Source organism: Rana temporaria, chromosome 2, assembly GCF_905171775.1.
Source record: "Rana temporaria chromosome 2, aRanTem1.1, whole genome shotgun sequence".
In the NCBI taxonomy this organism is placed as follows: Eukaryota; Metazoa; Chordata; class Amphibia; order Anura; family Ranidae; genus Rana; species Rana temporaria.
In genome coordinates this window covers 216,634,769-216,659,213 of record NC_053490.1, presented here as the reverse complement: position 1 = coordinate 216,659,213, position 24,445 = coordinate 216,634,769, and the positions used below count along the sequence as shown (strand labels likewise).

The 24,445-nt window shown below is 41.1% G+C and overlaps 1 protein-coding gene across 1 annotated transcript in view; it reads left to right on the top strand.

Moving 5' to 3' along the window:
- The window catches only part of IL18R1 (interleukin 18 receptor 1), a 58,466-nt gene extending 44,222 nt beyond the window's left edge, over positions 1-14,244 (top strand). Inside the window, exons 8-10 of the mRNA XM_040336411.1 lie at positions 5,931-6,092; positions 8,112-8,267; positions 10,926-14,244. Of these exons, the coding sequence (XP_040192345.1) occupies positions 5,931-6,092; positions 8,112-8,267; positions 10,926-11,269 (662 nt within the window). The 3' untranslated portion in view covers positions 11,270-14,244. The remainder of the gene's footprint in view (positions 1-5,930; positions 6,093-8,111; positions 8,268-10,925) is intronic.
- Positions 14,245-24,445: the final 10,201 nt, after the last annotated feature.

Here is a 24,445-nt window from a genome sequence, read left to right as displayed (position 1 = left end):
GTGGAGAGGTACAGTGCTACTGAGGACTTGATAAACCCACCTACGCCCCACTTCGGTGTGTCTAGGGGTGCAAGATCTCCCAGCGGTTCGGGTAAGACTGTTCCAGGGTTCAAGAGTTTGGGGAGAGTGGATAAGACTGTTGTTACAGCAGATGAGACTGTAGGTCCTAGACCTGGAGACTGGCCAAAGAAGCCAGGAAGGTTTTTGGGACCGGTAAGAGGACTGGGGGTAGGGCAAATACGGTGTTTTCGTTGCCATGCATTAGGCCATATTGCTGCAGATTGCCCTCTAAATGATGAACCTATGCAATGTGATTATGTTGATAGGGTAAGACGCATTTCTCTGTTTGCACAGGTCGCATGTGTTGCGACAGGTCAGAGTCGCCTTGAAAAACAAATGTGCGTTATTTCAGTAGATGGCAAGCCTCTTACTGCCCTGCTAGACTCTGGTAGTGTGGTGACCTTAGTCAGGAGTGCGTGTGTAGACCCCGCAAAACTACACCCCAGTTGTATTGGGGTAATATGCATCCATGGGGACACTCGGGACTACCAGACAGCGGTGGTTGAGGTTGATACCCCCTGGGGCTGTGTAACACATTCAGTGGGGGTGGTACCTTCACTGCTCCATGAAGCCTTAGTGGGGAGAGACTTTCCTCATTTTTGGAAGTTATGGGAGAGTGAAGGGAGGCCCGTAGATAGCGCTCCCCCTACTGGGGAAACTCGAGAACTCTCACCAGACCCGTTTTGCCAAAGGGAAGGGCATGCTGTTGGTGGGATCGAGGAGGCCGGAGATCCTCCACCATTCCCTGCCATGGCTGGGGAACCGGAGGACTTAGAAGCTAGCACCCAGCCTGAGGGTAACGAACAGGAAACCTCGCCTGACCCTGACATGGAGAGTAGCCAAAATGTGGTACCCGACTTGGAGGTCAGGAGGGAGGATTTCTGTACCGAGCAGCTGCGAGAGCCCACCCTCATGAATGCCAGGGAAAATGTTAAGGTGTTGGATGGGGAACCGGTGGATCCTAATTGGGTGGCGTCCTTTCCCTACATGGCAATTAAAAACAATTTGTTATATCGAGTGATAAAACATGGAGGGGAAGAGGTAGAACAGCTACTGGTTCCCAAACCCTTTCGCAGGGTGGTGCTAGACCTGGCTCATGGTCACGTAATGGGGGGACATCTTGGGGTCGAAAAAACCAGGGAGAGAATCACCCAAAGATTCTTCTGGCCTGGTTTGCATGCAGAGGTCAAGGAGTACTGCGAATCGTGCCCCGAGTGCCAAATGTCGGCACCATCGCCCCATTTTCGCAGCCCCCTTGTTCCTCTACCAATAATTGAGGTCCCCTTTGAAAGGATTGGCATGGACCTGGTGGGGCCGGTCGTGAAATCTGCCCGGGGTCACCAGCATATTCTGGTGATCCTGGACTATGCTACTCGCTATCATGAGGCCATACCCTTGCGTAACACCTCCGCCAAGGTTATTGCCAAGGAATTAGTCCAGGTGTTTAGTCGAGTGGGGATCCCAAAAGAGATCTTGACCGATCAAGGCACCCCTTTTATGTCAAGGGTTACCAAGGAATTGTGTAGATTGTACAAAATCTCCCATCTCCGTACTTCTGTCTACCACCCCCAGACAGATGGTCTGGTCGAAAGGTTTAATAAAACATTGAAGAGTATGTTGAAAAAGGTGGTCGACAAGGATGGGAGAGACTGGGATTTTTTGCTACCATATCTCATGTTTTCCATACGAGAGGTTCCACAGGCCTCCACAGGCTATTCCCCCTTTGAGCTCTTGTATGGTAGGCATCCCAGGGGCCTGCTAGATATTGCTAAAGAAACGTGGGAAGGAGAGGTCAGCCCATATAGGAGCATCATAGAGCATGTCTCCTTGATGCAGGACCGAATCGCAGCCGTTCTGCCCCTAGTACGGGAACATATGGAGCGAGCCCAGGAGGCCCAAAGGAGGGTCTATAACCGGGGTGCCAAGGTCCGTACTTTCAACCCGGGGGACAGAGTGTTGGTACTGGTTCCCACGGTAGAAAGTAAGTTTTTAGCCAAGTGGCAGGGTCCCTTTGAGGTTGTCCAAAGGGTGGGGGAGGTAAACTACAAAGTCTACCAGCCAGGGAAAAGGAAACCACACCAAATTTACCATGTAAATCTCTTAAAGCCCTGGAAGGACCGAGAGACTTTACTGGCCACGTCCCCACTTCCAACAGACCGGATACCCGTGATACCTGACGTTCCCATCACGGATTCCCTGTCCGTAGCACAGAAAACTGACGTTGGGGCATTCGTGCAGAAAAATAGAGACTTTTTCTCCCCCTTACCCGGACTGACCAACACGATCCAACATGACATAGTGACGGAACCAGGGGTTCGGGTAAATGTAAAACCATATAGAATTCCAGAGGCCCGGCGAGAGGCAGTTGCGGAAGAAATAAAAAATATGTTAGAGTTGGATGTGATCGAGGAGTCTCACAGTGAGTGGTCAAGTCCCATAGTGCTGGTCCCAAAAACTGATGGCAGTATTAGGTTTTGTAATGATTTTAGAAAACTTAACAATGTGTCCAAATTTGACGCCTACCCGATGCCCCGGGTCGACGAACTTGTGGACAGGTTGGGACAGGCTCGCTACATAACGACCCTAGACCTAACGAAAGGTTATTGGCAGATACCGCTTACTGAATCGGCCAAGGAGAAGACTGCCTTTTCCACTCCTGAGGGCTCGTTTCAGTATAAGCGGATGCCGTTTGGTCTGCACGGAGCCCCTGCATCATTCCAGCGAATGATGGACAAAATTTTGAGACCACATCGCTCGTATGCAGCGGCGTACTTGGACGATGTGGTCATCCACAGCCCAGATTGGGAATCGCACCTGCTCCGTGTACAAGCCGTCGTAGATTCCCTTAGGGAAGCACGTCTCACGGCCAATCCAAAGAAATGTGCCATAGGCCTGGAGGAGGCCAAATACCTTGGGTACGTTATTGGCCGGGGGATGGTCAAGCCGCAGACCAATAAGATTGAGGCAATTCAAAAATGGCCCCAACCAGTCAATAAAAAACAAGTGAGGGCCTTCCTGGGCATTACGGGGTATTACAGGCGTTTCATACCCAATTTTGCCACCATTGCTGCCCCCTTGACCGATCTAACGAAGGGTAAGGGGTCGGTCATGGTCAAATGGAACCCCGAAGCCGAGGGGGCATTTCAGAAGTTAAAACAGGCTCTTTGTATGGTACCCGTACTAATAACCCCGGATTTTAGCCAGGAGTTTGTTATACAGACGGACGCCTCTGAGGTGGGACTAGGGGCCGTACTGTCACAGATCAGGGATGGTGAGGAGCACCCAGTGGTATACCTGAGCAGGAAGCTGAACAAGCACGAGAAAAATTATGCTATTGTAGAAAAGGAGTGTCTCGCCATTAAGTGGGCCTTAGACTCCCTGAGGTATTACCTACTGGGGAGGTCATTTAAGCTGGTCACAGACCATGCTCCCCTGAAGTGGATGTGTAATAACAGGGAGAAAAATTCTCGGGTGACAAGGTGGTTCCTGGCTTTACAGCCTTTTAAATTTACGGTGGAGCACAGGCCAGGAAAGCTCCAAAATAATGCAGATGCCCTCTCCCGTGTGCACTGTATGGTAGGGTCAAGTGCTCAGCCGCAGGGGCTTGAGCAGAGGGGGAGGATATGTGACAGTATGCAAGGTGCGATACATGATCATAGGTACATTTCACCTCGCATACATTCCATTATGAGGGACTGAACCGGAATCCGGTCCGGGTTTTACAGCCTCTGGGCCTGGCTAGGGTTCCGGTCCGGATGTTTGGGTCCACTGGAGTCCACAATCAGCTGGACTTTAAATGACCAGGAAGAGAGCACAACAGGGCTCTGGCTTGAAACTCAGGAAGGGACCTGAGTGAGGGGAGCGCTGGACTGAAAAGGTTTGCTTTACTGCATGTTTTGTGGGTGTCAGGGACTAGCCCCACACTGTATAGAGAGGAGATCCTGTTTGTTTAGTTTAGCGCCGGACGGCAAGGATTTAATTTACTGTTTTGTTTATTTTAATCTGCAAACCGTTTATAAATAAAATCTGGCATCCGCTAGACTTAAAAGAAAGTGCCTGCTTACAGACTATGATTTCAGAAAAGGTGATCCCCACGAGCTAATCCCTCACAATATATATGTAAATATATATATATATATATATATATATATATATATATATATATATACATACACACACAGTATCTCACAAAAGTGAGTACACCTCTCACATTTTTGTAAACATTTTATTCTATCTTTTCATCTGACAACACTGAAGAAATTACACTTTACTACAATGTAAAGTAGCGAGTGTACAGCTTGTATAACAGTGTAAATTTGCGGTCCCCTCAAAATAACTCAACACACAGCTATTAATGTCTAAACCACTTTCAACAAAAGTAAGTACACAGTGTTGTCGCATGAAAATATAGAATAAAATATTTACAAAAATGTGAGGGGTATACTCACTTTTGTGAGATACTGTATGTGTGTATATATTATATAATATACACATATATATAGTATGCTCCTTGTCCAGGATTCCTGGACAGCAGGTATACAGTATTTAACCGCTGTTTGGGTTGTGGTCCCTTTGGGGGCAACAAATTGTTCCCTCTAAAGTACAAATCCTGCTGTGTTATTTGACAGCAACTCCCAGCAGAAGTCTAGCTGTCAAAACTTCCTACACAGGTTGGGCAGGTGGTGCCGAAAGGAGGACAAGCCATGGGTAGTGGGAATCCCACTTAGGAAAGGGAAGACAGTAGGGTGAGTGCATCAGAAGATTCTGTCACACATATAGGGGCCCTGTAGTTCAGAAATACTATTGGCTTTTTTTGAATGAGCTTTTTGAGGAGTGTGTTTTTAAGCCGACACATCCACTGAGTGGTTCTGATTATTGAAACCATTGGGGTTGATTTACTACAACTGGAAACTGTAAAATTTGGTGGAGCTGTGCATAGTAGCCAATCAACAAAAAAAAACAGGAAGCTGATTGGTTTCTCTGCAGAGCTGCCTCCGTTTTTGCACTCTTCAGTTTTATTAAATCAACCACAGTATTCTAAATACAGCTTCAAGTTTCTTTATGAAAAAAAAAAAAAAACTGTAGAAAGAAAGTATCTATGATTTTAACTATTTAAAAACAGTCTTGGCACCATTGATTGTGGACTCGCAATAGCTACTCATCAGAAGTGGGATGCAATAAATAAACTTAAGAAGGGTAAATGAAAAAAAGTTATTAACATATAATGCCCTGCAAGGGACACAATTATGTACTGTAACCTTCAAAATAATCAAAGACTTACGGATCAGCTCATAAACTGGGCTCAGGTAATTCCTATTGACCCCACGTAATCAACGTTTTTTTTGAATGGCGCAAAGCCCTATTCGCGAACGTTTTACGCAAACGACGTACGCAACGGAAAATTCGACGCTGGCCCGACGTCCATACTTAACATTGGCTATGCCTCATATAGCAGGGGTAACTTTACGCCGGAAAAAGCCTTACGGAAACAACGTAAAAAAATGCTCCGGCCAGACGTACGTTTGTGGATTGGCGTATCTAGCTAATTTGCAAACTCGACGCGGAAATCGACAGAAGCGCCACCTAGCAGCCAGCGTAAATATGCACCTTAGATCCGACGGCGTACTAAGATGTACGCCAGTCGGATCTAGCCCAGCTTCAGGCGTATCTTGTTTTGTGGATACAAAACAAAGATACGCCGGAGCAACCTAGAAGTTACGCGGCGTATCAATAGATACGCCAGCGTAACTGCTTTGTGGATCTGGCCCATAGTGTTTTATTGTATTTGTACACAATGTAAAATAGGAAAAAATTACATTATTTGTATTCAGAGATTTAAACACTAATTAAATCTTGTTTTACTTCAACAGACAAAGGTCCAGATATTCCTAAACGTGTTTTCACAACCTCGATTATTGCAGCTGTGACTTGTTCACTTGCTATTATACTTTTGTTTGCTCTGTGCATCTCCTTTAGAATTGAGATTGTTTTATTGTACAGAAACATCACAGGACTTGATGAGACAACTGGAGGTAGGTGTCACAGTTTCACACTTGAAACTTTATTGAGGAAAAGTAAAGTATATTGAAATCCCCCGAACATGTAATTTTATACAGCTTATCAGTCCCTACATACGTTTGATTATTTTTTTTCTATTTTTACCTGGTCATCCTGCTAGTAACACAGTTCCTGTTCTAGAGTGACAATGCTCACCCACTCTACTGTATCTATGGAGGAACAGTTTGTCACCCTTGACTGCTCTTCTGGTATGAAGGACTAAAGCCCCATACACACTATCAGTTTTCCTGCAGGTTTTTCTCTTCAGGTTTACCAAAACCATCTAATATGAGGTCAAATCTTAAGAGTTTTAATTCGTATGCAATCAGGCAGGCCCTTGCACTACATGGTTTTGGTAAACCTAAAGATAAAAACCTGCAGGAAAACTGATAGTGTGTATGGGGCTTAAAGGGGTTGTAAAGGTTCGTCTTTTATTTTCTAAATAGGTTCCTTTGAGCTAGTGCATTTTTGGTTACTTACCTTGTCCTTCGATTTCCCTTCTAAATGTTTTTTTTTCTTTGTTTGAATTTCTCACTGCCTGTTTCTCCTCAGTAAGCTTTCCACCATCATCCGAACGGTGGAAAGTCATTTAGAACAGCTTACTGAACACCTTACTGAGGAGGAACAGGAAGTGAGAAATTCAGACAAAGAAAATAAAGAACATTTTTTTTTAGAAGGGAAATTGAAGGAAAAGGTAAGTGAACCAACAATGCACTAGCTTAAAGTAACCTATTTTGAAAAAAAAACAAAAAAACCTTTACAACCCCTTTAAGACCTGCCCTTCTCCTCATCTCCATTACATAGAGGTGAAGTTTATTTGGTGTTGTTCACAGAAAAGAGCAGGAAAGGCAGATAAAATTGTTTAAAATCCCAATCCAGTGCACAGTACAGGTGATTTGTTAAAGGCAAATTGCTCACTTTGCAAGGGAAGGTGCACTTTGCAAAAGGAAATTATCCCCAGAGCTTAGTGAATGGGCTGAAGTGCTGCTGACTTCCATCATCCAAACATGCAAGCAAAAATGCTGTTTTTTTTTTCTATTTTTATTTTCTGTGCACATAATTGGGTATTCACCACATGTATTATACTCCAGGGAAAACTCTATTGCAAAGTGCAAATTCCATTACAGCGGTAACATACTATTTGCTTTAAGTAAATAAGCCTAACATTTCTTGCAGAATCTACAGGACTTTTTTTATAAATCCTGTCCAATGGTGCAGTTATGCACATTCTCTCATCTCTTCGATGATTCATGGGTAGATGTAAACCTGGTGTGTATCTGCAAAAGACCACATTTTTTTTGGACTCACTGACAGTGACATTCTTGTTGCATATTACACCTGAGGCAGATCATCTTTACACCCTCTTCCTTATTTAAAAAAAAAAAAAAATGAGTAGCAATCATAATTTATATAAATGATGAAGAAATGATGAATACATTGTTATAGTGCACACAGAAGAAGCAAAGAACGTGGACATTGTAGTGGATCTGTAGATTGACATTCAGTGGAGATGTGCACTGGCACTCAACGCTAATTATATGGTAACTCACTTGACGGGAGGAAGTGGAACACATATTATCATTACCTCTATCACCTCCTCTCAATGAGAACAACATTGAACAGGTTGCTAAAAGGTTTCCCAACAAGCTGACAAATATCTGTGATAATAGGCATCACATGTGTAACACTTTTATTTTACAGACCAAGTTCTTCCAGCATTTCTGGGTAGAGAGTTTTTTTTTTCTTAACAAGAAATGGGTGGAGAGTTTTTAGTATAAGATTTTTTTTCTTAAACATCTATGAGGGTATATCTTTTTTAGCATGCATATTAATTATGGTGTAAAAAGTTTAAAAGTAAACTGGAGGCATAGATTCTCAAGTCTTATTTATACATCTGTTGGGTTTCGCACACAAACTGTTTCCATTACACTTACATTTCTCAATGTAAGCACTGCATCTGAAAATGTGTTGATATTTATGTGTTTGCTTTTCAGATTCTAAAGAATATGATGCATACATCTCGTTTGAAAGTTATTCCAGTCTCAAAGGTGAAGAGAGAGATTTTGCATTACGCATTCTTGCCCCAGTTCTGGAAAAAAACTTGGGTTTTAAACTATGCATTTTTGAGAGAGATGTTACTCCAGGAGGAGGTAAGAACAGTTTTTTTCTCTAATTGTAATTTTTTTCTCATTCTTTATTCATAATTTTTTTCCCTTTCCTGTGTACAGATTCACAATTGCCTGAGTAAGAGTGCCATAAATACATGGTTTTGCATCAATTTTCATATGGCAGCACACTTTGTTATTTTTCAGTAAGACCAAACTATCAAATTGGTCAACTTTGATAGGGTAAGGGTACACAGAGGCAGATTTGCCTGGCTGGCAAGGGGGCAAAGATTTGATTAATTGAACAAGCACACATTCCTGACGGTAAGACAGGAACTTTTGACAACATGCTCAGAGGCGTTTGAAGCCCACTTGTGACATTCAGACTGAAACCCAGAGTAGAATACTGTACCAACTTTCTGGGACTCGCTCCTTTCACTATGAGTGTTAACTAAATTAGTAGACTCAAATGTGTCACTATATGCATCTCAACAATGGCCTTGGAGCAGCAGGACCTACAAACAAAGTGCTACATAATATGAATGCTTTTCTTTTGCGATGCCCACGGAAACCCTGTCTTTCTGTAGATCTGCATATTCTCATTTACAATTTACAGGGCCTAATTGGACCAATAAGGTGGAGGGGATATAGTCCCAGACAACAGATGACTCCACTCCTAACCTGAAAAGTATTAATGTAATACTGTATAGTAAAAGGGTACTGTATAGTAAAAGGATACTCCAGAATCCTCTCTACAATATCAAAGAATTGGCACCAGTAGCCTAACAATATAATGATCCAATCAGCCATGTCTTTTTCTGGGCCCCAAGAGTAGAACGATATATTATATTACCAGATTTCCAAAATAACATTTGTGGCTATTCCAATTTATTTTCCTTAATCTACTCTTAAATTGAGGAATGTTTCTGACAAATAAAGCTTTGTAGTAAGGCTGCACACATTTTTATTTTAAAAGTGTTTTCCCATTCAGTATTATTTATTTCAAACCAAACGGTGAGCAAAATAATTCTTTAGCAACTAATACTGGGAAATGTTGAATAAAATTATTAGAACTTCTGTAAATTGATTTAGCGCTGTCTGTGCCCCACCTGGATACATTAGTGCTATTTGTACTGATCTTCATTATCACCAAGACAAAAAGTAATGGGACATTTGAAATGTTACATTTGCCACCACAATGGAAGGCAAGAATACCTATTTATTAGTGGCATCTCTGGGATATTCCCTCAAATTGCAGATAATCTCTTATTTACTGTTAAGTCTCTAAACAAGAAATGAAGGACACTCTCCACAAGGGGCAGAAACAACATAAACAAGGATTATAACCTGGTCCTACTCTATCCAAGAAAAAAAAAAAATCACAATTTTCCATCTACAACTAAACACACACATATACTTCTTTGCTGTCTCTTTTGGTCCTGCATGCTGACATTAATTTGAAGATTTGCTTTTTTTATAATGCTTCCATTGTTAGCAAGTATACATTTCAGTGACCCTGAAGCCTCGTACACACGTCCGAGGAACTCGACGGGCAAAACACATAGTTTTGCTCGTCGAGTTCCTTGTGAAGCCACCGAGGATCTCGGTGAGCCAAGTTTCCCCATTGACTAACGAGGAAATAGAGAACATGTTCTCTATTTGGCTCGACGAGTTCCTCGTCGGTTTCCTCGGACAAAAGTGTACACACGACAGGTTTCCTCTGCAGAATACGGCTCCCATCGAGTTTCTGGCTGAATTCTGCCGAGAAACTCGGTCGTGTGTACGGGGCCTTATGGTTACCATGCAAACCCCTCTGTAGGGCAGTAAAGATACGGATGGCTGCCCTAACCCATGTGCCTTTAAAAGTAAGCCATCAGTAGGAGCTCCTATGTTTCATCCTTGATTGGTTTCCTATAAGAGGTCTTAGGAGTTTGGCTTGAGTGTTTATCAGTGGGCTGAATGACTTGGTAACAGCCAAGGCGACAATGTTTAGCTAAGCCTAATTAGTAGGTCTCAAGTAACAGTGTAACTGTTTTTTTTAATTATTTTTTATTTAAAAAAAAAAAAAGCATACAAGGAATGGAAATTGGTGTAAATTAATAAATCAGTCCAAAAGATGTGCTGAACCCTTCTGTTAGCTGCTTATTTCGATGGGACCAACACTTTGCATCATCCAGCCTAGATGTTTGGAGCTATAGGCCCTTGTTAATATGTTTACATTCTGCATCTAGGTAAAGGGCTAAATGTGTAACTGAAGCCATACTGTATATTTTTTCCATTTTTCAGTGAACCTTCAGGGAATATTCACCCTCTCTATTTGTTTTGGTGGCCACTGTCACTGGAACTTAAAGTAGGGAAACCCCAGAAACTTGAGTTGTCACCAAATTAAGAATAAAGGTCAAGTCTTCCAATGGGGACACCTAGCACAGTGACTAATGTCAAAGAGAGGATATACCTCATTTTAGACATATTCATCTAATTTCAGTTGTGTCTGCATGATAGAAAGCGAAAGGGAATCTCTTCAATAGAACAGGTGGAAAAAAAACTGCTGTAACAGAGATGTTGAACATTTTAACAGACTATTCAAAATAGAAATAAGAAAGGTTGCTTTTTGGTAGATCTTATCTCTAAGTTATGAAGTTATAAGCTATTGTTCAGCATTTTCTTTTGAACATTTACTTTCTTTTTTTAACTCCAATACAGCTATGGTCGATGACATGAATGCATTTCTGGAGAAGAGCAGGAGATTAATCATTGTTTTCAGCAAAAACTATGCCTCTGATAAAGTCATGTATGAGATGGAAAGTGGCCTGCATAAAGCAATGGTGGAACGGAATATTAAAGTTATTTTGATTGAGTTCACACCTCTAAGTGAGCTAAGTTATATACCAGAATCATTGCAGCTGCTCAAGAAAGGAAACAGAGTTAAATGGAAAGGAGAGAAGTCTCAACCTCTGAATTCTAGATTTTGGAAAAAAATCCAATATCTAATGCCAGCAAAGCCAGCATTGTCAAAAAGTGATTTTCATAGACTGCACGAATTATAGGGTTTGATAAAAGCTAAAAATATAATCTGATGTCTCCACACAGCAATGCATAAGTAAAAAGGAAGTAAAGAGACATGTCACACAAAATAACTTTGTTCATGACAGTCAAAGATAAGGCTGGAATTCATGGCCCATAGTGCAAGAAATAATGAATGACCCTGACATCCCCTCATTCACACATCCCCTCACACATTCACTTTCAACAACAACAACCCCCATAGCTGCCCAGTAACCCAATTCAGTACTAATGCACGCAGTACTCCACAGATATTTTGGACCCCAAGTAACCTCTTTCTGGTTTTAACCTTGAGTCCCCTATGGCCTTTCTTCTACATACAGCTATAATCACACAGTACCTTTTTTATTCTTTCATAACGCTTTATATAAAATCTTTCAATTGTTCATTAGGGAGGACATTCTGCATGACGTAGCATCTTTTGAAAACATTTTTTACTTGAAGAGAAGTTGTAGATAGAAATATTAAGGACCTCCAATGACCTGCTGTTTTCAGGTAACCCCGATAACTTCTCTGAAGAAAGAGACCAAGTCACAGCTTAAACCTTTTTTTTTATTAGGTTTATGTATTTTAGTAAACCAGCCTTATCTCACAAAGAGCCTTGTCTTAAAAAAATAACCAGGCATCTTTTGGTTACACAAGCTGTCCTCTGTGAAGTGTGGATATAGCTTTAGCAAATAAAAGGCTCATTTCACAAAGCTAACTTTCCAGGATAAGGATCCTTATTAGGGGTGCAACTACTGGTTGCAGGGTCCCATAACAAAATGGCGACCTCTCTTTGTGGCACCTGGAAATATCATCTGTGACAATACTGTCCCTAAACTTGCCTAATTCTGGGGCAGGCAGCAAGAAAACATTGTCCCCCCTAACATATTCCAACCATCCTCCTGCTATTCCTTGTCTAAAACCGAGCTAGTGCCATCTTTACATTGCACCCATACCGTTATGGGGTGCCAGCGTGAAGGATGCCACACACCATTGAAAATGGAGCTGTGCTGAACTTCCACTAAACAGCAGTGTGTAATGAGGGGGTGGGGTTATGCATTCCTCGCTTTCCCTCACTGGCCACAGGCAGCTTGCAGGTGAGGCCAACTAAAACTTCCAATGGCTGGGTTCCCTGGCTGGGTTGGGTTCCCTCCATAAGCAAACTCCCAGATCACACCTCCCCAGATTCCCCCACCTTGATTATACCACCGTATACCCCCCAGCCTGATCACACCTCCCCAGATACCCCTACCCTGATTACACCTCTAGATAGCCCCAGCCTGATTACCACTCCCTCAGATACCGCCAGTCTGATCACCCACCCAGATCTCCTCACTCTGATTCCCCCCCCACACACACACACCTACCTCTCCCATAACACACCTACCAAAGATTCCCCCACCCTGATTACACCACATCCCCAGATACCCCCCACTCTGATTACACCACACCCCCAGATACCCCCCCCCAGCCTGATCACCTCCCCATACTCCCAGTCTGATCACACCCCCCAGATCTCTTCACTCTGTTCACAGCCCCCACACCTCTCCTCTAACACACACCTCAGATACCCCCCTCCCTCCGCCATCACACACACACATACACACTTTTGGTTTACCAACCCCTCAGATCTCACCAGTTCTGCAGTTCCTCCCAGTCCTGCGGCTCCTTCTCCAGATGATGTCAGTGGAGGAATCTGCAGCAACCAGGGTTAACTGTCACTGGAGCAGGCATGAAAATATCTCTCCGAATCAGTGGTAGCAGCGGCAGCAGAAGCTGCAAAGAGTGGGGAGCCTTCTCAATCCCCTACCTCCTCCGCCGGCCTGACTTCAGCATGCACAGCCATGCTGCCTGACAGCTGGTATCCCGGCTCCTACAAGCACACATGGGAATCTGTCCACCACTTCGCCTTCCTCTGCCTGATTGGATTCGCTCTGACAGCGGTATCCACGTATCGCCCTGCCTGCCTTCTGTTCTCTAGCTTTTTCACGCTGACAGAATACTGTTTAATAAACAGCAGGCAAACTAAAGCTTTCATGTTCCACCCTCTCTTCTATGGGGTGCAGGGTGGAAGTTTTAGTTTGCCTGCTGGAGGGACAAGCATTTTAAAAATCTGAATCCCCAGCGAGTGGCTGGGGATCTGGATTCTGCTGCCCCCCTACCCTAGTGCCCTAAAGCAGCTGCCTGACCTGCCTATTGCTGGTGCCGACCCTGATAGTCATCATACTCTACTAGGGACCAATGTTGTGGATATACCGTAAATTGACAAAAATAAGTAGTCGATCAAGAAACTAACTTTGATTTTCCAGCAAATTAATCTGCATTTTTTTTCAGCATCTCGCGCTAATCTGCATTTGGAACATGCGGGTGCTTTATGCAAACCACGCAACCGTTTATAGCCACCTATACCCACTCATCCCAATGTGTAGCTTTACACAGTGACAGTGGGCCCTAGGGAGGCATTTTGCGAGGTCTGCACACTATAAGGCCCTATACAGCCATGTGCATAAAGCTTAACACAGTATCTGTCTCAGAGCAACTTAGAATATAACAGGTTGAAATGAACCCCTAAACAAGTACTCCCTGTGGCACAACAGAAAATGAGGCAAACTGGGTGCTATTTGGCCACCAGATCACACAAAGCTAAAACTGTAGCTTTGGTTGCAAAACAGACTCAAACATAAATCCTAACATATCTGCACGCCAAAAGAACATGCGAGCTGCTTATGCGAGATGCGTTTCGTTTAATTTTTGAATGAGCCATGTCCTTATTTTGCAACTTATCCTCTTTTTCAAACATATTTGTGTATACAGTGGAAAGTTTAACTTTATAGGTAAAGATGATCCAGGGAATATCCAATTGCCCCTCGGGGGATCAGGAAGGAACTTTTTCCCCTGCGGGAGCAAATTGCGTCATGCTGTGCTGGGTTTTTTTTTTTTACCTTCCTCTGGATCAACAGTGGGTATAGATATGTGTATATATGATTGTAACTTTTTTCTCCTTTTATTGGTTTAACCACTTACAGACTGCCCGCCACAGGAATACGTCGCTACTTTGAAGAGCGATACCGTTGTTATGGTAGCAGCTTTCTACCATAACCCCGGTACCCTCTTCAAGAACCACAAAATCACTTTTATCAATGGTGGCTCTCCGGTGCCCTCCGCCGCTTACCAGAGCCACCGGCAGTGGTGGAAGCGATCTGGTCCTGTCCCTGGGCTGACATAGAGACGAGTGAGGGGAAGATGGCCCCCATCCGTCTCCATATCATTGCAGGGTGGAAGCAACGTCAAAACTTCAATACCGCCCAATGCTCTTAAAGGGACATTTTTATTAAATGACATAAAAAAATATATTTCTTATGTCATTTAAGTCTAAATATGAGATCTGAGGTCTCATATTAAAGAGGACCTGATATTAACATTCCTTGTATTAGGAATAAAAGTGACCCAATTTTTAAAAAAAATAAAAAAAACAGTGTCAAAATAAAGAAAATAAAGTAAAATTAAAAATATTTTTTTTCTTTTTAAGCGCCCCATCCTGACAATCTCACGGGCAGAAGCAAATGCATACGTGAGCAGCGCCCGAATATGAAAACGGTGTTCAAATCACACATGTGATGTTATAGCGGGAGCAAACTTCTAGCCATAGACCTCTGTAACTCAAAACATGCAAACTGCAGAATTTTTTAAACGTCACCTATGGCGATTTTTAAGGGTAAATGTTTGTCACCATTCCACGAGCGGGCGAAACTTTGAAGCGTGACATGTTGGGTATCAATTTACTCGGCGTAACATTATCTTTCACAATATATAAAAAAAACGTTACTGTTGTCTTTTTTTTTCCAAAATACGGTGTGACAAAAAGTATTGCAACGACCACCATTTTATGCTCTGAGTCTATGGTGTTAGAAAAATATATATAATGTTTGGGGGTTCTAAGTAATTTTCTAGCAAAAAAAACTGTTTTTAACTTGTAACCACCAAATCTCAGAAAGAGGCACGGGGCTTAAGTGGTAACTAGATGGACTTTTTTTTGCAACCAGACTAACTATGTAATTATGTAGCTATGTAAAATAATTCAGCTCTGAACTAAGTTTTTTTTGTTATGGAAATGTTTATATTATGATCTACTGAGGCAAGATTAATATTAGTTATGCAACTTGCAGTGTTATAATATGATGTATACCAAATATGCTTTCCATTTTTTTTCCTAATGCATGGCATTTTGCTTATTTAAATTATGTAAATAAAATTTATTTATTTTTTACAAACCTCCAATATTTATTTCAATGTCTTACTGTATTTAGCAGTCATTTGTGGTTAACATGCAGCACATGTATCAATGCAAGCTAATGAAAAAAAAGCACACGTGTGCACAGTATGTTTCAGTCCTCTTTATGTCAGATCACCTGTCCCAAAGGAGAACTGAGCACACATTTACATATCTCTCAGAAGAACAGGTGAAGTATAAGGGAGCATGGCAAGCTTTCCAATCTTCAGCAGCTTTACCAGTTTGGCAAGTACTGTATGTAATATAGTAAGCTTTGCAAAAGGTGTATAAAATAGCAGTAAAAGCAACTCTAGTGCAGCGTATTATTATATAAACAAATCACAAAGAAGACAGCACGTGTATCTATAGTTTATATTCTCACACAATAATGACAGTATGACACACAATAATAATGCAGCAATGGCAACTCCACACTTTTTGGTGACCATTTGTGTGCCCATCTATCCTTTCAAGTAGGTGCTATAAAAAAATGGTAAGATTAAAAGTCACAATACACAATTTTTTTTTAAAATATTTTAGATAATTAGAGGTTTATATTTAAATGCCTTAGTAAATATGTTATTTTAACTATAGAAACAGATATAGGGAGTCGGCAACATGAAGCATGCGTGTTGAAGTCTTTATTTGCTAAAATGTGATAACAGATAACAGCGTAAGACGCGTTTTGGCCAAATGCTTTAGTCATAGCATGATGCAAACTGGATCTTAGTATCAATATATACACTTTCCACCTATACACATTCAGGTGTTACTAATTAAAATCCAATTAATGTAAAGGACATGCAAGTCTGTGTAACAGTAATGACAAAGCGTACAGTTGTAATCCAAATTACAATACAAATATCACAATATATGCAAAAACATATAATAGATAATTACATTTTACAAAGATTTCAATGTTTCATAAAAAATACATATGCATCAGCAGATAGGATCCAGGTGGATCATCTATCCTAGTACTGGAAATGGCGTACAGGAGAATAAATCTAAATACAAAATAAAAAGGAAAATAAACAAAATGGAAATGTAATAAATATACATTTCTAATAATATAAGGCTGAACTACTGAACCCAGAACAATCAGACAGTGAATACAAATATCTGCTAAAACATATGATAATGGCGCATACATTTTCAAGTAAATATGGTTCTAAAGGCAGCTGTTAAAAGAAAATAAACTTTTGCACAAAAGTGGAAGAAAATAAGTAGATTGGGAAAATGCATTACTTCAGAAAAAGATCTACATCCATTTGTGGTTAAGACCTAAAAAAATCCTAGTCCCTAAGGTAGCAATCCACCATACCTCTTGTTCAAGCAATCTATGGTGGGTATCACCTCCTCAAGGGATTTCTTAATCCTTTCAACTCCACTGAAAGTGAAAGAGCTCATATTGCCGGCATGGATATCCCTAAAATGTTTTGAGGCATTAGATGGATTCTTAGTGTTGGGGTTAAAGCGGAGTTCCACCCAAAAGTGGAACTTCTGCTTTAAGCACTCGTAAACCCCTTACATGCCACATTTGGCATGTCATTTTTTTGGGGGGGGGGGCTTCGGTAGGAGTGGGACTTCCTGTCCCACTTCCTCCTTCCACCCAGGGACTGCCTTGGAGACTTCTCCTCTCGCCTTAGGCAGCCTCTCCCTCTAGGCGATCTCCTGGGACATGTGACAGGTCCCAGGAGATCGCCTGTCCACTCAGGGTGCGCAGCACCACTCGCGCATGTGCAATGCGTGCCCGGCCGTAAAGCCGAAAGCTGTCACAGCCAGGTGCCCACAGAGTGAAGGGAGGTGTCGGCAAAGAGGGGGGGGGAGCGGATTTCCGGATGGCCGCGTCGCTGAACCGTGGAGCAGGTAAGTGTCTGTTTATTAAAAGTCAGCAGCTACACTTTTTGTAGCTGCTGACTTTTAATAAACCTAAAAAAAGCCTGGAACTCCCCTTTAATGACACTGTTGTAATGTTCCCCTATTCTTACTTGGAGGGGCCTAATAGTTCAATCTACATATTGTAATGCAAATATAGTGCATTTTATAACAAACTACATTCTTGGAGCCACAATTAAAGGTGTTGTAAACTCTCATGGTTTTTCACCTTAATGTATTCTATGCTGCAGCCCCCCAGACCCCCTGTTTTACTTACAAAATCGGAAAGAGTGCAGCGCTAAGTAATTAACCACTTCCAGACCTGCGCACGACGATGTACGTCATCTTTTTAAAGATTGATATCTCGGTAACGGCAGCAGCTGCTGCCACAACCGAGCTATCGATCTTTAGTGTGCGCGGTCCGGTACACGATAACGGCGGTCTCCGCGGCGGATTAGCCGCGAGATCGCCGTTATCGGTGGCGGGAGAGGGGCCCCCCCTCCCGCCGCTCTCCCGCGCCCTCTGCCGCTTACCGGAGCCGTCGGTAGCGGCGGAGGAGATCGGGACCGTTCGGCTGGTGACTGGGGACGAGACTGAAGGAAAAATCTCCTTCGCCCGTCCCCATAGCTCTGCTGGGCGGAAGTGACGTCAAAACGTCAGTCCCGCCCAGCCTCTTAAAGAGACAATTTTTTTTTTTGTCATTTAAAGAAATGACAGTTTCAAATTTTTTTTTTTTTTTGCATTTTAGTCTAAATATGAGATCTGAGGTCTTTTTTACCCCAGATCTCATATTTAAGAGGACCTGTCATGCTTTTTTCTATTACAAGGGATGTTTACATTCCTTATAATAGGAATAAAAGTGATCAATTTTTTTTTTCAGTGTAAAAAGTAATAAAATAAATAAAAATAAATAAGAAAACAAACAACATTTTTTTTTAAAGCGCCCCGTCCCGACGAGCTCGCGCGCAGAAGCGAACGCATACGCGAGTAGCGCCCGCATATGAAAACGGTGTTCAAATCACACAAGTGAGGTATCGCCGCGATCGTTAGAGCGAGAGAAATAATTCTAGCCCTAGGCCTACTCTGTAGCTCAAAAAATGCAATCTCTAGAATTTTTTAAACATCGCCTATCGAGATTTTTAAGGGTAAAAGTTTGACGCCATGCCACGAGCGGGCGCAATTTTTAAGCGTGACATGTTGGGTATCATTTTACTCGGCGTAACATTATCTTTCACAATATATAAAAAAATTGGGCCAAATTTATTGTTGTCTTATTTTTTAATTCAAAAAAGTTACGTTTTTCCCAAAAAAAGTGCGCTTGTAAGACCTCTGCGCAAATACGGTGTGACAAAAAGTTTTGGAATGACCACTATTTTATTCTCTAGGGTGTTAGAAAAAAATATATATAATGTTTGGGGTTTTAAGTAATTTTCTAGCAGAAAAAACTGTTTTAGTCTTGCAAACACCAAATCTGAAAAACACCTAAGGTCTGGAAGTGGTTAATAACAAGTGTAAATTAACAACTATCAAACCTTAAAATGTGAACAAAAAATAATAAATGAAAAATTATTTAGAAAGTCCAAAAACAAAACACAGTCAGTGAAGGGTTAAATCCCAAAATAAGTCTGTGAAGGGTTAACATCCAAATAGAGACAAGATGCTTGCCAAGAAGGTAAGAATAAAGTTCGGTAAGTAGTGAATTCTCAAAAATAAAACGAGTATTGCCAGGAAAGTAGTGAGTGATACAAATCTTTCCAAGAATAGTGTGATTTTTCAGGTGTGACACACAAGTGAGTAATATCCTGCTTACCAGATAGCCGTGACTGTTAGGCTAGGTTCACACCTATGCGAATTGAGTGCGGTTTAAACCGCATCTAATTCGCAGGACATTTCAAAATACATTGTTTTCAATGAGGCTGGTTCACATATGTGCGATGCATTCGCACTGCGTATTGCCTCCAAACCGCATGCGGTTTTTATGTCTTGCGGTGCGGCTCAGGTGCGAATTCAGTCCCATTATCTTCTATGGGTACGCATCTAATTCGCACATGTGTTCAGTTCTCTGCAGGAGTTTCTCTCATTCAGCTCAATACAATTCTCCCCCACTCTCCTCTCACCCGGAAGTTCTCCCAGGTCTCCAAATTCGCACCTGATCTGCAGCTAAACCGCAGTTGATCTGCAGAACACCCTCTAGAGAAATCTGCAACGACAACGCAGCTCAAAAAAGCAACGCACTAGTGTGATTCCGGCCTAATACACAGTCTCACCTAGCCCAGGGAATAAGGTTTCCCCACAACCTACAGTATAGATCTCCGTAGCGATGGTTACTGATCCAATATTGCTTAAAGATAAAAGATGGAAACTTCCATAGTGTAACATGTATAATCATTCCATTTAATAAAAGATTAAATGCACTTACAGAATCGTAGATCAATAGTTAGCAGTAAAATCAAAATAAGAGCCGCGGCATCTCAGTATGCCTCTCCTTTGGTTGATGTATCCTTCGTAGCACCACCTGTTGTTCAGTATAGCGTGATGACGTTATGCCCCCCCTAGGTGTTTCGTCACTAAGGGACTTCAACTGGGGATTGGCTGAATGCAAGCATCATCACCCTGGGTGGTTTGTATATATCCGCAGCGCCATTTTGTCTCCTGGCAACTATAAGAATATAATGGTCAAGGAAACGGTGCAGCCATCTTAAAAGCTAGCCGCTGACAGGAAAACAGGTGAATGGCTAAAAATAACAGGAAATAGTAAGGCCATCTAGTGGTAAAATTGGAAAGTACTAACAGTGTATATCAGGAATGAAAAGAGAGGCATTAAATTAATAAAGACGCAGAGGGCATAATATACATATAATGATAATAAAAACAGGTAAACCGCTAATAACAACCACTATATAAAAAAACAACCAAGTATAATAATTAAAAACAGTTGGATTATTTAAAAAAAATGTTTTAAAAAACATTAATATGTAAAAATTAAGTTACAAAAAAATAAAAAGTAAAAAGGAGAGAGAGTCTGTCTTAAGAATTATTAATAAAACAATTAATGTCTCAACCCATGTTTAGGCCAAATGGTTTAAAAGATTTCATATTAAATAACCATCTGGTCTCTAATCTGTAATTGGATCTAACCATATTTGTTCCCCTCCAGTGTGGACGGATAGAGTCGAGGGCCAGAAATATTATACCTATTAATTGACGATCGTGATGTTTGTCATATTGTCTAGACAGATTATGTTTCTTAAACTATCGTTTAATATTGCCCACATGTTCACTCAGACGTACATGTAGCTCCCTTTTGGTACGACCTATGTACTGTTTAGAGCATGGACATTGAATCATGTATACTACGTATTGGGTAGAAAAGGTTACAAATGATTCAATATCATAGGTTTTATTAGTCACAGTAGATGAAAAACTTTCACATTTGCGACCTCTGAAGGAGTTAATCTTGCATATAATGCATCTGCGGCAGGGGAAGAAACCTTTCATATTCTGAAAAAATGATGTCCTCTTGGGTAAGTCAATTACGTTAGGAGCAACATTGAATCTCAGAGAGGGTGCACCCCTATATATCATGACCGGCCTTTACTTACCTGAGTCCTGTCTTTCTCACCCTGGGGACGAGCACACCAGCTATGGCTGGTGTCTCGTGTCCTGATTGGATAGATTGATAGCAGCACAGCCAATCAAATCCAATATGGGGGGGCGGGGCCGAGTCCTGCTTTCTGTGTCAATAGACGCAGAAGCAGCACATGGGAGCGTGCACACACAGGTGTGTAGAACAAGAACGCTTCTCCAACGAGGCACTCGAGAAGAGGAGGAGCCACCAGCGCTGCAGAGGGACAGCAGAAGAGGAGAATCAGGGCCACTCTGTGCAAAACCAACTGCACAGTGGAGGTAAGTAAGACATGTTTGTTGTAAAAAACAAAACAAAAAAACAAGGGTTTTAGTAAAACTTTAATAAAATCTTGAATAAGGTATGTCTCCCTGTCTCTAGATAGTACTACATGTATTACATATATTATTTATTCAAGCCACAGCTGTATGAACCTGTTGTACTTCGATCGAAAAAGGCTAGGAGACAATATACTCCCTATAGTATGGGAGAGCTTACTGGAAAACCTGCATCCACTTAAGAAAACTGGTAAAAGATATTTGTCAGCAGTTATTATACCTATGGTCAAAATGTAAAATCATATTATTTGCACAATTTATTTCAATAATTTCTAGCCTACTCTGAATAATGTAAATGATCTTAATGCCTGAAAACCTTGTGAAGATATCCACACATTAACTTCCTTGAGATCTGTGACACATATTTACTATGCCCTGTCAGTAGCCACTACTGTGTCACAGAATGTAAAAAGGGGGGTCAATATGGGCCCCCTTTCTTGAGATTATGGCCACCCATTCGCTATTTAATGGTAAAATCAAAATTTTAGTTTCATTTAATAGCTTGTTTTGAAAGGCACTGTCCCCTTTAAGAGTTGTGTGCTAGCTTTCCTTTAGGAACCAATAGGAATACAGGGAAGGAGCGGGAGAGGCTATTTAAGGGCAATGGGATTAGGGCTTGCCCTCTTTCCCGGTGGTCAAGACAAGAAGAAGGAAGCTTCCTCCCTCCCGTCCCAGTCACAAGCATTATTATGTGGTTGGGTCACCCTGGTATTTTTTTTTAGAAATTTGGATATTTACACTTTTGCATCTGTTCGATTTTCACCATTTTGCAAAAAGGCACAATTTAAAAGTTACAAATATTTGTTATTTATTAACTCAATACAAGTTATCCTTCTATATTTAGTAGGAATTTTGTAAAAGTTGCAGTGTTTTTAATCTGCTAATAATGATTTTAGGGTATTTTTATCAAAAATATTGTTTTGATAATCATTTTCACAAATATTGTGGGGCATTTAAAATCAGTAGCACCTTCTTTTTATTCTACTTTCTGTGCTTTCAGGAAATATAGCTGTTTTGTTTATTACAAAATTAATTGTATCTCACTTTCTGTCTCTGTTTTGTTGTTTTGAAAACCCCAGAAGGAGCAAGTGGGGAGAGAAAAAACTATCAAAACAGACTATTATACAAGTATTCCTATTTTCTAATAATTTAACTAAAGCTGCCTATTCTTGAATGTGCTTCTGAATCCTGCACCCCAGTTCTTATATGTGCGTGCAGAGAATATGGAAAAAAAGCGACCCATCTATGCACACCAACATAGGGCTGTGGTGCAGAAAAATGACAGCAGGTGCTCTGAACTCTTGAGTCAAAATTTGAAATATTTGGCTGTAGCAAAAGACAGTTTGTTCATAAAGGGCTGGAGAGCAGTACAATATTAAGTGTCTGCAGGCAACAGCGAAGCATGGTAAAGGTTCCTTGCAAGTTTGGGGCTGAATTTTCACAAAGGGAGTTGAAGCTTTAGTAAGGATCAATGGTGTCCTCAATGCTGAGAAATACAGGCAGATACTTATCTTTTATGCCATACCATCAGGAAGGCATGTAATTGGCCCCAAATGTATTCTGCAGCAGGGCAATGACACCAAACATACTGCCAAAGAATCTTCAGCGCAAAGGAGAACAAAGAGTCCTGAAAGTGATGGTTTGGCTCCCACAGAGCCCTCATGTCAACATCATCGAGTCTGTCTGGGATTGCATGAAGAGACAGAAGGATTTGAGGCAGCCTACAGCCACAGAAGGTCTGTGGTTAGTTCTCCATGAAGTGGATAACAACCTACCTGCTGTGTTCCTTCAAAAATTGTTTGGAAATGTGTATAGAAGAATTTAAGAATTTATACTGTTTTTGAAGGCAAAGGATGGTCACACCAAATATTGATTTTATTTTATTTAGATTTATCTGTTCATTTACTTTCCATTTTGTTAATTTATAAAAGTATTCTAAATCCACAGCATTTTTTCACACCTGACTTTTGCACAGTACTGTATATATACTCGGGTATATGTGCACAATTCCTCCAGGACTCTTGTTGGGCATTTTGATGATAATACCTGTTTGTACATTGGATGCATGTAATATTATTAATCTTTTTCCTAGATAAAGCTTGTATTATTTCCACACTGGTGTGCATCTATATATTTATGGTTCATTTTATTTGCTGGTTGCAGTAGTTCCTCTGCTCTCAAATACTTTGATTAGCTTGCTGGTTAATTTACTAGGAAGGGAATCCCCTCTGTTCACAGAGGCACTGTCATGGATGGAAACACTGACAACTTTTATATAAAACCCTCTCTTTCATTTAGCTAAGGTTCTGGTTCTCTTCTTTTTTCTTTCAATACATTTTTATTGGTATTTAAATAACATATTTCCAAAATTCAAATGCATAGTTATGTTACATACATAACATGTGTAAATAATAAACATACCTAAGACTAGACAAAATAAGCTATTCATCTACATAAGTGAACTCCTTAATAGGTAAGCAGTTAATCAAGTAGATAAAATTGATTAAAACAAAGATATTTGTTTCAAATCGTTAAGTATAGTAAGTACCTAGATGAACGCAATATGTAGTCTATGCATAAATACAGGTATAGAACATCAATTCAACCTAAGTTGTTTACTTGCTAATAATGATACTCAGGTTCATAAGTTTCATACAGGAAAATATAAGTGATAACACTTGATGGGAACGACATATGTACCATCGTCTATGTGTTGTTTTCATACCATTTTTTCCAAGGGGCCCAGGAAATTTTGTGTTTAGGCAAAGTATGCAATGATATAGCCATTATCCTCTCGTAGGTGAAATGGATATTGGTCAAATCTGAAGCTTCCAGGATATAGGGAGGACACGGATCTTTCCATTTTCTGGTGATTGATAGCCTGGAAGCCATAAGTAAATGGACAATTGAGCTTCTGAGATTTACCATAAAGTTCTCAATACCCAGAGAAAGTAAAGCTAAGGCTGGGTTAGGGGCTATCCGTTTGCCCGACAATACAGAAATAATTTCAAACACCTCTGCCCAATACTTCGTAAGCAAGGGGCAGCCCCATAAAGTATGGAGT